The sequence below is a fragment of the Podarcis vaucheri genome (genome assembly GCF_965113315.1).
Source record: "Podarcis vaucheri genome assembly, chromosome: 7".
NCBI classification, from domain to species: Eukaryota; Metazoa; Chordata; class Lepidosauria; order Squamata; family Lacertidae; genus Podarcis; species Podarcis vaucheri.
Genome location: NC_138765.1, coordinates 91708403 through 91721900, shown reverse-complemented (window position 1 = coordinate 91721900; position 13498 = coordinate 91708403). Strand labels below are relative to the sequence as shown.

The 13498-nt window shown below is 48.5% G+C and overlaps 1 protein-coding gene across 1 annotated transcript; it reads right to left on the bottom strand.

The window, feature by feature from the left end:
* Positions 1 to 3157: 3157 nt before the first annotated feature.
* Positions 3158 to 8548, bottom strand: LOC309536366 (UPF0561 protein C2orf68 homolog). Its single transcript, XM_082230550.1, has 4 exons — positions 8124 to 8548; positions 6733 to 6848; positions 6340 to 6491; positions 3158 to 4195 (listed from the first exon to the last, which is right to left on the bottom strand). Exons 1-4 carry the CDS (start codon positions 8531 to 8533, stop codon positions 4073 to 4075), a joined length of 801 nt encoding a protein of 266 aa, XP_082086676.1. The 5' UTR covers positions 8534 to 8548; the 3' UTR covers positions 3158 to 4072.
* Between the last annotated feature and the right edge of the window lie 4950 nt (positions 8549 to 13498).

The window sequence follows — 13498 nt, the reverse complement described above, 5'->3', positions numbered from 1 at the left end:
CATACCCCCAAACATTTTGTGAAGCTAAGAATGGCCTCATTGCGGGGCAGTATTTCAATATGAGTAGGTAAATGAGAGTACAAAAATATATATATAGAAAAAAACCACTGGGCCCAGCAAAGGCTGAGGTGTCTTTAGGATTTATGGTTTATTTACAAATATATACCACCTAAGCCTACAACGGGGGAGTTCACAGCATTAGCACTCCAAGAGACCTTGCTTCTCCCATAGTTGCAATCTTCAAACAGAAATCAAGCATCGCTCTGTCTCTCTGGCTTCCCAGCCTGCCCCTTCCACTTCCAGCTTCTACCTCACATCACTCCACTCCACTCTCTGCTCTTGTCTTTTCCTTTCTAAGTACCAGCGAGTTTGAGGGAGGCCAAACCCATTTTCTGTCTGATCCACTTCCTTTGTTCCTTTGTACTTGTAGAGTGTGGAGTACCGTATTTTTCGCCCTATAGGACGCACCAGCCCATAGGACGCACCTAGCTTTTTGGGGGGGAAATCAAGGGGAAAAAATTTATTTCCCCCCCAGGTTTGCGCAGCCATCCCCAAGCTAGAAGAGGGAGAGGGAGCGCTCCGTCTCCCTCTTCTGCCTTCAGGGACACCCTCTCTAGCCTCCGTGGGGCAGCAGCTTGCCCCACTGTCCCTTGCTTCTCCCTCCCCCCCCTCCCGCCAGCCTCCAGATCAGGTCGGGGAATAGTGTGGTGGCGGTGCTCCGCCTCCCCACTATCCCCCGAGGTTGTGCAGGCTGCTGCCCGCAAGCTTTGCGAGCTAGCGGGACCTCCCGCCGGGCTTGCAAGGCTTGCGGATGTGTTCCTGAAGCCTGGAGAGCGAGAGGGGTCGGTGCGCACCGACCCCCCTCGCTCTCCAGGCTTCAGCGAAAGCCTGCATTCGCCCCATAGGACGCACACACATTTCCCCTTCATTTTTGGAGGGGGGAAAGTGCGTCCTATAGGGCGAAAAATACGGTAAATTTGTAGTTTTTTAAGAAAACACAATTTAAACAGTTAAAATCATTGGCAGCATTATAATGACATTTGTAATGTGAAATTGATTGTGATAAATTAGGAGTACATAATAGTTGGGAAAAGTGTAAGATGCAAAAAATTAATTTTTAAAATTTAAGAACCCATGGGAGGGAGGGAAGTCGGAAGGTTCAGAGAACCTTGTTATTGGATATATGTTTGAGAGATAAGATGTATAAAATTGGAAACGAATAAAAAAATCATTTAAAAAAATATATGTGTTGGTGCTGACCTTGAAAGCCCTAAACGGCCTCCGCCCAGTATGCGTCAAGGAGCATCTCCACCCCCATCATTGAGCCCGGACACTGAGGTCCAGCTCCGAGGGCCTTCTGGTGGTTCCCTCACTGCAAGAAACGAAGTTATAGGGAACAAGGCTGAGGGCCTTCTTGGTAGTGGCACCCGCCCTGTGGAAACAAGCAACTATCTGACTTTTAGAAGGTACTGAAAGCAGCCCTGTTTAGGGAAGTTTTAAACGTCTGATGTTTTATTATAATTTTAATTACACTCATTAATACTCAGTGGATTTTCCACTTTCAACATTTGGTGTTTGGAATCCATTATTATTGGAAATTGGACTTGGTTGCCAGTAGTTCCTCATTCATATTAAAGTGGGGGTTTTTTTGCGGGGGGTGTTGTATGTTCACTAGGCATTCAGACACCTCTTTATTGTCAACAAATTTTCCATGGTGGTTTCTGACTATGCAGAAACCAGATCCCTTTTGGGTTCCCCTTGGCAAGGCCTGCATCATACGAGGCCAGTGTAACATGGAGCAGGGACTTCTGGGTGGCTGCCCCTGTTCTGTTCTGCATTGCTAGGGGTTGGCCTTGTATGATACAGGATTTGCCAAGGGGAACCCGAAAGGGATCTGGTTTCTGCCTAGTCAGAAACCACCATGGAAAGTTTGCCAATATCTAAAGGTGTCCAAACGCTTAGTGAACATCTTGACTTTAAGAAAGCCGACTTCATCAAACTTAGGGAAGTGCTGGATGAGATCCCATGGACAGTAATACTAAAAGGAAAGGGAGTTCATGATGGCTGGGAGTTTGTTAAGAGGGAGATAGTAAAAGCACAACGTCAGGCAATACCAATGAGACGGAAACATGGAAGGTGCCTAAAGAAGCCAGGGTGGCTATCTAAAGAACTTTTAACTGAGTTAAGATTAAAAAAGGATGTGTACAAAAAATGGAAAAGGGGGGGAAACCACCAAAGAGGAATTCAAACAAATAGCCAGCACGTGTAGACACAAAGTCAGAAAAGCTATAGCACAGAATGAACTCAGGCTGGCTAGAGAGGTTAAAAGCAACAAAAAAGGCTTTTATGGGTATGTCCGTTGCAAAAAGAAGAACAAAGAAACAGTGGGGTCACTCAGAGGAGAAGATGGTGAAATGCAAACAGGGGACACAGAAAGGGCTGAACTCCTCAATGCCTTCTTTGCCTCAGTCTTCTCCGATAAAGAAAACGATGCCCGACCTGAAGAATTTGGAGCAAATGATTCAGCAGAGGAAACACAGCCCAGAATAACTAAGGAGATAGTACAAGAATAGATGATACAAATATTACAGACGTAAGCTCCGAGATTCAAAGAGCAAAGAGACAGTCAACAAATATCTGAACTTGTTTCTGAGGTGTTTGCTTCTCACCTACCCTGCTGGTCACTGCCTGAACCCTTGTGGACTGGCACTGCACCAATTCAGGCCTCCAAGTCCAGTTTCCAATAATAATAGATTGCAAACACCAAATGCTGACTATGGAAAATCCACTGAGTATTCATGAGAGTGAAATTCCATTATTACCCCCCTCTCTGCTGTGTGTTTGTGTGCCTCCGCCTCAATTTTATAAAATCCCTTCTCCTTTTAGAACTAGCTACTAGGCTAGAATAACAAGTAGCCTGCACTGGCAGAAATAAGCTTCCTGTGTTTCTATAGGCAGCTAAATCTCAAAGCAGATTTATGCAGGATGCTGTAAACTTATATTTGAGATATAAAAGGAGACAAAAAATTGCATCAGGAAACATAGGCAGACAGAAATATATTTTCCTTCCAGAGGAAGGGTCATGGGAGGATCCAAAGCCCTTAGAACAAATTCCAGGATTCTGTTCATAGCTACAGCAAAGGACTAATGCGAAACAGCAAGTTGCATGCGTTTATTAACAATCATGTGGCGTGTTTTTCAGATTTGTTGATGAAAAGAGCACTGCACAACAGCATCCCTAGCCCCAAGAAAATCCCGCCAAATGTTGAAGGAAACCCAGTCAATTGCCCATATCCTAACAACATAAATAAAGCTAAAAATCAACCTATGCAGCCCTATTTTGAGGGGAAAGAGTCTACAGGCAGAAAAAATATGCTGTAGAAAGGACATGTCTAAGTCTGAACAAGGCTTGTTGACTCCAACAGCCCCCTTGCTCTTGGAAGACTGACCTGCCAGTCCCACCCGAGAGATGCTGGGTCAAATCACAATCACCCCAAGGCATTCCAGTTGTAAAGTTGCTTATGTCTCCTGCCCAGACAAACTGCAGGGAACTAGTAAGTGCTCACCCAAATGCTACGACATGGGTCCAAGCACTTTTCACCCACAGAAAGATCGCTGAGCAACAATATGAAATGCCCCCTTGGTCTGTATTCACCTAATACCTAGAGATACAACAGCCAGCAGTTTGGCTAATCCCAAGAGTGGGGAGATAGAAGGTTTGACAGAAGGTTTGGTCATGAGCCAATTGCCCAGGGCTATAAAGGAGACGTCTGACCAAGTTTCAACTGGTCTGCTTCTTGCTGTGTAGGTCTCCAAGGGAACGCAAGCTGTTCGCAAAAGAGATTCTCCTACTGCTCCTCCAAATCACACATCCAGGGCGCAGTGTCTCAGCTGTGTCTCAGGAGGAGGAAGCTACAATGGCCAGTCCCACCTTGTGCCAGGGTTCAGCTAATTCCCTGCCCCTCTTAAAGGCTTCAAACCAACAGCTATGGGACATGTCCCACTGGCCCCTTCCCAGAAAGGGTTTCCCAGGTAAGCATTAGCAAACAGCACAAGCATCCAGACCAGTCCTTCAGCGCTTCGCCCGCCGCTTCTCCAGCTCCTCCTGCACCCGCTGCCTCAGGGCCTCGCGCATAGCTGGTTCCAGCTGGTTCTGAGCACTGACCTTCTCGGCTACCTCATCAGGGTCATTGTCCTATGGGAAAGAAGGAAAGGCCCCATTAAAATGGCAGGTTCAAAACATCTACAAGGTTCAAAACATCTACAAGGGGCCAGTGGGACATGCGCAGGGAATGGGAAACCACTAGGGAGATTTCCGAAAGCAAAACCCTTTGCACTCCACCCCATGGCTGAAAAGCCTGTAAGCTACGGCTGCCGTATGTCCGGATTTTGCTGGACATTACCAGGATTTCAAAGGCGGAATTGATGTCTGGGGGGCGTTTCTGAAAGGTGGCACTTTGTCCTGGATCTTAAGCAAGAAAAATTACGTTTTTTGGCATTTTAGGGTTTTCCTTAAAAAAAGGTCAGTAATTTTGGTGGTTTCACAAAAAGAAGCCCAACAATTTTGGGGTGTCCTGGTTTTATGTAAGCCAGCCAGCTTCCTAAGTACTGTTGATTTTGTAAGCTTTCCTAGGCGGCTAAATAGGTTTCTGCCATATACATCCACTTTCTATGGTTCTGAAACTTCTCTTCCGTTGTTGTTTTTAACTGCTTTGGAACTATTTTTACCTGTTTTTATTATATTTCATAAATCACCTTTGGATATATGTGGAAGGTTATTAATACATAAGAACTACAGGCATGCCTCCATTTACACAACTTGTGCGCAACCGCACAGACACACAGTGCTGGGAAAGAAATAGAATCATACCAGAAAATGACAGAAGAGAGCTGGAGAGTCCTCATGACTCATGAGGAAACCCTCCTCAGACCTGAAGAAGACACTGTGGTGGAAGAAGCCCCAAACAGGCCTGGGGTGCAGAGGGGCTTTATTTAGGCTGCGCGGCTTCCCTGCCTAACAGCTGATGTGTGGGGTAGTGCAGCTGCTGCTGCAGTTTCCCCACACATCCTTCAGCAAGCTCCAGAGCTTCAACTCTCGATATTTTTGTCTGGATTAGGGAGAACGGGAGAGGGAGGGAGAGGGGGGGTGGAGAGCAGGGGAAAACAGGCATTTAAAGTCTTTATAGAGGGTTCTCCCTATGTTGTGTGATTTCACCTACATGCACGGGGACCCGGAATGTAAAGGTAAAGGTAAAGGTACCCCTGCCCGAACGGGCCAGTCTTGACAGACTCTGGGGTTTGTGCGCCCATCTCACATCTATTGGCCGGGGGCCAGCGCTGTCCGAAGACACTTCCGGGTCACGTGGCCAGCGTGACAACGCTGCTCTGGCGAGCCAGAGCCGCACACGGAACGCCGTCTACCTTCCCGCTGGTAAGCGGTACCTATTTATCTACTTGCCCCCGAGGGTGCTTTCGAACTGCTAGGTGGGCAGGCGCTGGGACCGAGCAGCGGGAGCGCACCCCGCCGCGGGGATTCGAACCGCCGACCTTTCGATCGGCAAGCCCTAGGCGCTGAGGCTTTAGCCCACAGCGCCACCCGCGTCCCTACCCGGAATGTAGCCCCATGTAAAAGGAGGGATGCCTGTACTCTTGAGTGGAATGGATGCATTTCCTGGGTGATTTGCAAACTTCTGTTTGAAGAGCACTATTTTGGCCTAACCTAGTGCTAAGCTTCTGCATGACAATCTATTTTTAGTAACTTGTAACTGTAGTTTATTTCCGTAAATGGAATTAACATATTTACTGAACTTGTGTTACTTAAGTTATATTTTTTATTTTCATTTAAGAAAAGAAGAATAAAATGATGGTTCTACACAGCAGTTAATATATAACTATATTCCACACAAAAATCCCACAATCTCAAAACCAAGATCTTAAGATGTATATATTTAGGCTCAGAAGCAAGTCCCTTTTGGTCCTTGAAAGTGTGCTTAAGACTGTAGCTTTCAATTAGCAAAAGTCTTTCCATGCAGTACCATTTAAAATGGGTCCTACTTCTCTCAGTGTTACTGGAATCAACCTTTAAATTAGTAACTTCCCATTTCCTCCATTACTGAGACCCATCCTTTAAACAGTAATTTTATTTTTTTTCGAGATAGGGCAATCCTTTAGTTTACTCTTTCTTTCATTTTATTTTGTGTTTTAGCAGTAAACATGCAATGAAATTATTAAGATAAAAAACAAAGGACTATGGATCTGGAGGAAGAGGCCAGGCAGCAGACATGATGGCAATGCAAAAGGAAACCTAGGTTTGCCCCAGCATGTCACCCAGTCACATACCTGGTGTACAACAATGGAAGTGATCTTTCCACTGTCAGCCTCATATTCCAGGCAGAAGAGAGCTGGTCCAGAAGAGAGCTGGTCTGGTTCTGTACTGGAGCTGCTTTCACTGGATCCCTCATACTCCAGGCCAGATATGGTTTCAGCTCTACCTGAAATGCAAAGAGGAAATAGCAAGGGAGGCAGCTGTTTGGTATCCACATATAAAATGTGGTCCCAGGAAAAGGTATTCACATCTTGGGCCCATCCTATTTGTGCCAATAAAAGCTTCAGCAGAACCTTCAAAGGGCCCTGTTCTTTGAAGCACGGAATATGGAGTCCTGAATCTCCCTTTGCCAGAGTAATTGTTACAACAACAGAAACATGAGAAGATGGACAGTTGATTTAACTCACTTCTCCGGCAGGGGTGATAGACCTGCTGATCTGGTTTCTTGGGCCTGGCTGGGGCTGGTGTATGCCTCTTCTTTACCTTTTCCTTAGCTTCCTTCATCTCCTTATCATAGTCATCCCTGGAGAGGAAGTGGGAAAACAACACAGTCTTTTCATAGGACACTTTAGAGGGTTGAAAAAATGCACAATTGCTGGGAAGAAATCTCATGTGGTACTCCAGACCTGTCAAACAGTCCCGTCTCCTCACCAATAAATCCTTTAAAACAATTTCATTTAATATTTTTATTGCTAAAAATGTCAGCTTCATTTATACCCAACCCAAGTTTGGCCAAAACTTTGTTCCCTTTGAGCGCAATCCTGCAAACAGTTATAAAAGGAATTAACTTGTCAGTTGATACATTTTATTATTACAATAATCGATTAAGGTTTTGCAAGATGAGCACCATCTTTCCCTCCACTGGCTATGAACACCCAAAAGAACCCTATAGGACACATGTTCAGAGACCAGTCCAAGTGATTTCAATAAACTTACTCAGAGTCTCAGATAAATGTTTTCAGAAATGAAACCTACATTTTTGTTTTTACTATTTAATAGCTGTGTAATTCTCTGCATGTGTAGTTAGTAGTAAAGCCCACTGCATTCCACAGGACTTGCAACACAATCCTAACCATGTCTACTCAGAAGCAAGTACTACGCAATTCAATGGGGTTTACTCCCAGGTAAGTGGGAGCCGGCTTGCTGCCTTATTCCCTCGGATTTCTAAGTAAGATTTCTAAGCAGGATTGCGGTGATAGTACTGGACTGGATTTCAGTCGTGCTTTTTGTATGCAGACAGTTCCATTGTTTTAGCAACAGCAAAAACTGCAAAAGAAGACCAATGACTTATATTCCATACGTACCTAGAGAAATCAGCATAATATCTCACTTTGATTTTGAGAAAATACTGACCTGCCTAACAGGGCCGGCATAAGGTACTGAAATACCACCTGGAAAACGCAATGATCACCAAAAATGGAATTGTTCAAGTTGGTGTTATTTCTCGCACACTGCAATAGTTAACAATAAAAAGAAGGGAGATGCAGCACAACCGAAGAAAGGTGTGGTCCTCATCTTGCCATGAACTCACCCAAACAACTCCTCCCGGCCACAATGGCCTGCTTTGCGGGGTTGGGGTGAGCATTCAAACAAGACGGGCCTCCCAAGCGAGGTCTCCTAGCCATCGCTTTCCTGCTGCCGCCGCCGCCGTTCCTTCGCCCCCAAAGAAGGGAGGACGGCCGGCCGGCCGGCGGGAGCAGCAGCAAAGCCCTCCTGGCAGTGGGGCGGGCCTCGGCTGGGACACGCGGGTCCGGGGCTCCGCGCTCCCCACTCGGCCCAGGAGCTCCCGCGCCGGTACCTGGCGATCTGGTTGCGGCGGATGTGCCGCACGAAGCCGTGGCTCATGTCCAGGCGCCCTCCCGGCCGGCAGCCGCCCCAGGCCGGGCTCTCCTGCGTCCCCGCCGAGTCCATCGAAGCCGGCCCGCCTCCCTCTCGGCCTCCGGAAGCCTCCGCCGCCAGGCCCGGCGCCGCCTTCTCCGCTGGTTGGCGCGGGCGGCGGGAGCGGGGTGGGAGGAGCCCCCGAGCCGGCCGGGCCGAGCCAGGAGCCCCCGGGCCAGCCCAGAAGCGCGGCAGGCCCCGCTTGCCAGGCCCTCGGGGCAGGGACCCGCCTCCAGGGTCGCCAACTTTCCCCCTCTGGGCCGCACTTTCAGAACAGAAAGTTGCTTCTTGCGGCACAGCGAATTTTCTTAGGGGGAAGAAATACAGCATCTTAAAAAGTCAACAAAGGTCCGTACAGTAAAAGCTCTGGTTTTCCCAGTCGTGATGTATGGAAGCGAGAGCTGGACCATCAAGAAGGCTGATCGCCGAAGAATTGATGCTTTTGAATTCTGGTGCTGGAGGAGACTCTTGAGAGTCCCATGGACTGCAAGAAGATCAAACCTCTCCATTCTGAAGGAAATCAGCCCTGAGTGCTCACTGGAAGGACAGATCCTGTAGCTGAGGCTCCAAGACTTTGGCCACCTCATGAGAAGAGAAGACTCCCTGGAAAAGACCCTGATGTTGGGAAAGATGGAGGGCACAAGGAGAAGGGGACGACAGAGGACGAGATGGTGGGACAGTGTTCTCGAAGCTACGGAAAAGGGTAAAAGGCGGATCTACACGGATCCTCGTGAATTCATATGATTTTTTCATTCAAATTAAATAAAACCACCATGATATTGTAGACCATGTCTTACTCTGTAGAAAGCATCAAAAAAATCACGCATCCACTGTTTCGGGGGGGCGCAGGGGCGCAAAAACATAGTTAAAAAACACGGATCCTCATGGATCCTCATGATTTTTCCACTAGATCAGCCCAAAGTCACCATCAGATCAAAGATCATGGCCATGGGCACAGCATCCACCACAAAAATCACGGATCCACGGCTTCCTGGCCACTCCATGGCCCAAAAACGTGGTTTTCAAGAACGGATCTTCATGGATCCACACGCTTTCTGCATCAGGCCAAACCAAACTCACTGTCAAATCACATGTCAGAGCTGCTTCCCGATCCTAGCTCACAGAGGATCACGCTAGCCAGCGTTCACTTTATAAAAGTCTTTATTGAGTTACAGTTTCCATTCTCAAGCTGCCGCGTGCAGCTCTACGTCTTATGAGTTAGACCGGCGAAGCTCCGTCTGAGTCTCCGCCCCCTGTACACCAGCTTAATACCCTAGCCTTACTCCACCTTTTCCGCCTGACCGTTCTTCTCTGGGTCCCTCTGCCCCCCGTGGTCTCTTCCTTCCTGGACTCTTCTGACTCTGACCCCCCGGACCCTTCTGTCTCCTTGCGTCGGGCTTTAGGACCTGGCTCCCTTTCCGGGCTGCTTACTGCGCCACCTTCCTGTGTATTTGAACTTGGCGCGCGCGCCCAACCTTCCACTTTCCGCTTGACCGTTTCTTCGCTCCCCGATGGAGGTGTGGCCACTCCTGACTCATGCCCTCCCCCCTGCTGCGAGCTGCCAGAGCTCGATACCTGGCGCCCTTCCTCTCCACTGCGCTCTGTTGGTGACGCTGGCCCCGATTTCCAACTGCTGCCCTCTGAGCCCCCTCTGGACCCTTCTTCCTGGGGTGTCTCCCTAGGCTCCCCCCTTGCTCTGGCCACTGGCGCTCCTTTCTGTGAATCTTCTGATTCACTGGAAAGACTCGGAGATCTCGGGTCATCGTCATCACTCATCTTTTCTTCGGCCTCCTCCCCCTCGCTCTCTGTTTCCTCCCTTGCCCTCGCCTCTGCTCCTGAACCCCTGACATCCATCCCCCCCTCGAAGCCCCCCCTTCCCCCCTCCCCTCCTTCCGGTGCGGGAGCTGGGTGCTGCAGTGTCATGGGGACGAATGCCGGATACAGTTCGCTTCCCGTGGCGGGCCTCCAACTGAAGACTTCCGGTTCTTCCTCCCTGCGCTCGTCGACAACGGTCACCTCCGCTTCCATCTCTGTGCCTCCGTGCTCGAACCCAAAATCCTCCCCGTACATGTCCACGTCCGTCTCCGCCTCAGTCGTTCCCGGGTCCGTCGCTCGACCTGGAACCTCCAGCCACTTCCTGCGCCACTGTTCCTCTGGTCTATCGTCCCACCAATACGAGGGTTCTGAGGCAGATCCCGCGGGTGACCCCTCCGGGGAACGTGTGTCCATCGTTGGTTCCTCGTCCGAGTCGAACCCCTGGAACGTGCTGGCTGAAAGCGTCGGTGTGAAAAGCCAATCGTTGAAAAAGTCTGCTGGCATGGGCCTGTGTGGGAAGAGGGCATGAAACTCGTCCTTGAGCAGAGGTTCCTCCAAAGCGTAGCCCAGCACCCAGCTGTTGGCACTGGCCGGGGTGCCCTCCCTGGCGAGAAGGTATTCTACTCCCTCTTCTCCCCATCTCGAGTCCAAAATCTCTGTGACTTCGTTGATGGGCTCCTCCTGTGGCACTCCCCTTTGCTCGGTTCCCTCTCGGAACGGACTCGGCGCCGTTCCTGGTTCCTGAAATCTGTGAGGTGTCTTGTAGGGAGTGAGCACCGATCTGTGGAACACCGGATGCATCCTGGAGCCCTCCGGAAGCGTCAGCCTGAAGGCTACCGGGTTGACCTGCTCTTCGACTTGGTAGGGTCCCAGTTGTTTTTTTTTTATAATAATTTTATTACATTTTTCCAAATTACAGAAAGAACAGAAAGAAAAGCAGAATAGAAGAAAAAAAGAAAAAAGAACAGAAAATCACATCCATTTCAACAGCTTATTTCAAATTTCCATTGGACTTCCCCACATCTCCCGCATAATGCATTCTTGATAATAAAGTCATCAGCAAATTATACCCTTATTTCGTGTGTTTCTTTATATTTTCAGTTGCAATTTAAGTTTAAATCTCTTATTCTCCATTTACTCTAAAAATATAACATGATATCATTTTTACCCATTTAAACTTTGATTCTTTCACAAATGTTAGCAATTTCATATATAATTAAATTTCATTGCTGGGGCTAACGTTCCAAATCATACGACGTCTTATGTTTCATACAGCTTATAATACTTTTGCAAATAGTCTTTAAATTTTTTCCAGTCCTCCTCCATTGCCTCTTCTCCCAGGTCTCGGATTCTTGCAGTCATCTCGGCCAGTTCCATGTAGTTCATCAATTGCGTCTGCCACTCCTCCAGTGTGGGCAAATCTTGGGTCTTCCAATGCTTGGCGATAAGAATTCTTGCTGCAGTTGTAGCATACATAAAAAAAGTTCTATCCTTTTTTAACACCTTCTGGCCGACAATGCCCAGAAGGAAGGCCTCTGGTTTCTTGGGAAAGGTGTACTTAAACACCTTTTTTAACTCGTTATGGATCATTTCCCAAAAGGCCTTCAATCTTGGACAAGTCCACCAGAGGTGAAAGAATGTCCCTTCAGCCTCCTTGCATTTCCAACATTTATTATCAGACAAATGGTATATCTTAGCGAGCTTGACTGGGGTCATGTACCACCTGTATACCATTTTCATAATGTTTTCTTTCAAGGCATTACATGCCGTAAACTTCATACCGGTGGTCCATAACCTTTCCCAGTCCTCAGACATAATATTGTAACCAATGTCTTGAACCCATTTTATCATGGCTGATTTAACTGTCTCATCCTGAGTGTTCCATTTAAGCAGCAAGTTGTACATTCTCGATATTACCTTGGTCTTTGGTTCTAACAACTCTGTCTCAAGTTTCGATTTTTCCACCTGGAATCCTATTTTTTTATCTAGCTTAAAAACCTCATTAATTTGGGCATAATGTAGCCAATTTTGCACCTTATCCTTTAATTTTTCAAAGCTCTGCAGCCTCCAATTACCTCCAATGTTTTCTATTATTTCCCAATATTTCGGCCAATATGCCTCCATATTGGATGTTTTCCGAGCTTTGGCCTCTATTGGTGAAATCCACCTCGGGGTTTTACTTTCCAATAAGTCTTTGTATTTTTTCCAGACGGTAGGGTCCCAGTTGTTTATGCCCTAGTTTCTTCTTCGCTAACGACCTGGCCGGCACTGCGTGGGCTGCCAACCAGACCCAGTCTCCCACATGGATCTCTTCGCCAACCCTCCTGTGTTTGTCCGCTTGTACCTTGTATGCGTGCTTAGCCAGCTCCAGGTGCCGCCGAAGCCGATCGTAGACCTCCTGCAACTCCGACGCGAACGCGTCTGCTGTCTGCGGCTCCCCCTCCCCCATTCTTTCCAGTCCCGGGAAGGTTCTGGGGTGCCTTCCGTTGTTGGCGAAGAACGGCGTCACCCCCATGGACACGTGCTTCGTGTTGTTGTAGGCGAACTCGGCGAGAGGCAGGTAATCCACCCACGTCGCGGGCTGTTGATTCGCATAACATCTCAGGTACTGCTGCATGATGGCATTGACCCGCTCCGCTTGTCCGTTGGTCTGCGGGTGTCTAGCCGAAGCCAGGTTGATCTTGACGTTCAGGAAGCCCATCAGCTTCTGCCAGAAGTTCGAGATGAACTGCCGCCCCCGGTCGGACAGTATAGACCGCGGCAGACCGTGAACCTTGAACACGTGATCTATGAACAGTTTGGCGGTTTGTTCCGCCGTGGCCACCTTCGCACACGGAATGAAATGTGCCATCTTGGAGAACAAGTCCACCACCACTAGCACTGCCGTCTTGCCCCTCGAGCAGGGCAGATCCGTGACAAAGTCCAGGGCCACTCTCTCCCATGGTTCGAACGGGGTTTGCAGCGGTTCCAGCAGTCCCGCTGGCGGTCTGTGTACTGGTTTGGCCCTCTGACTGGAGCCGAATCTCTGTCCCATTCCAGGGCACTGACCAATGCAAAAAAGCGGGCATGATACTGCCTTACACTGGCCCTCCCTTGCTTCAGTCCATGCACCTCCTTCCGGGCAAGATCCACGTCTATGCTTGATAAAAAGCACCCATCCATCGCTTTAATAAAGGCATCCGCATTTTGGAGCGCCGGATCCTTATCTCTCCACAAATTGTGCAGTCATGCTTTAGCATCTCCATGCAAATGGGACATGATAAATCCCACCTTCTCTTGCTCATCTCTAACGTCTTTGTCCAGCAGTTGCAGTGCACACATTACATCTGCTCTAAAGTTGGGGTACTGTTGTAAATTCCCATCGAAGTGAGAGACTACACCACCTGTTCGTCTCCCCAACCCAATCCCCTCCGGTCTGGGTGTCAGTTGCCCTTGCTTCGTAAGCATTTCCAACCTGACCTGGAGATCCCTGTAGGCGGC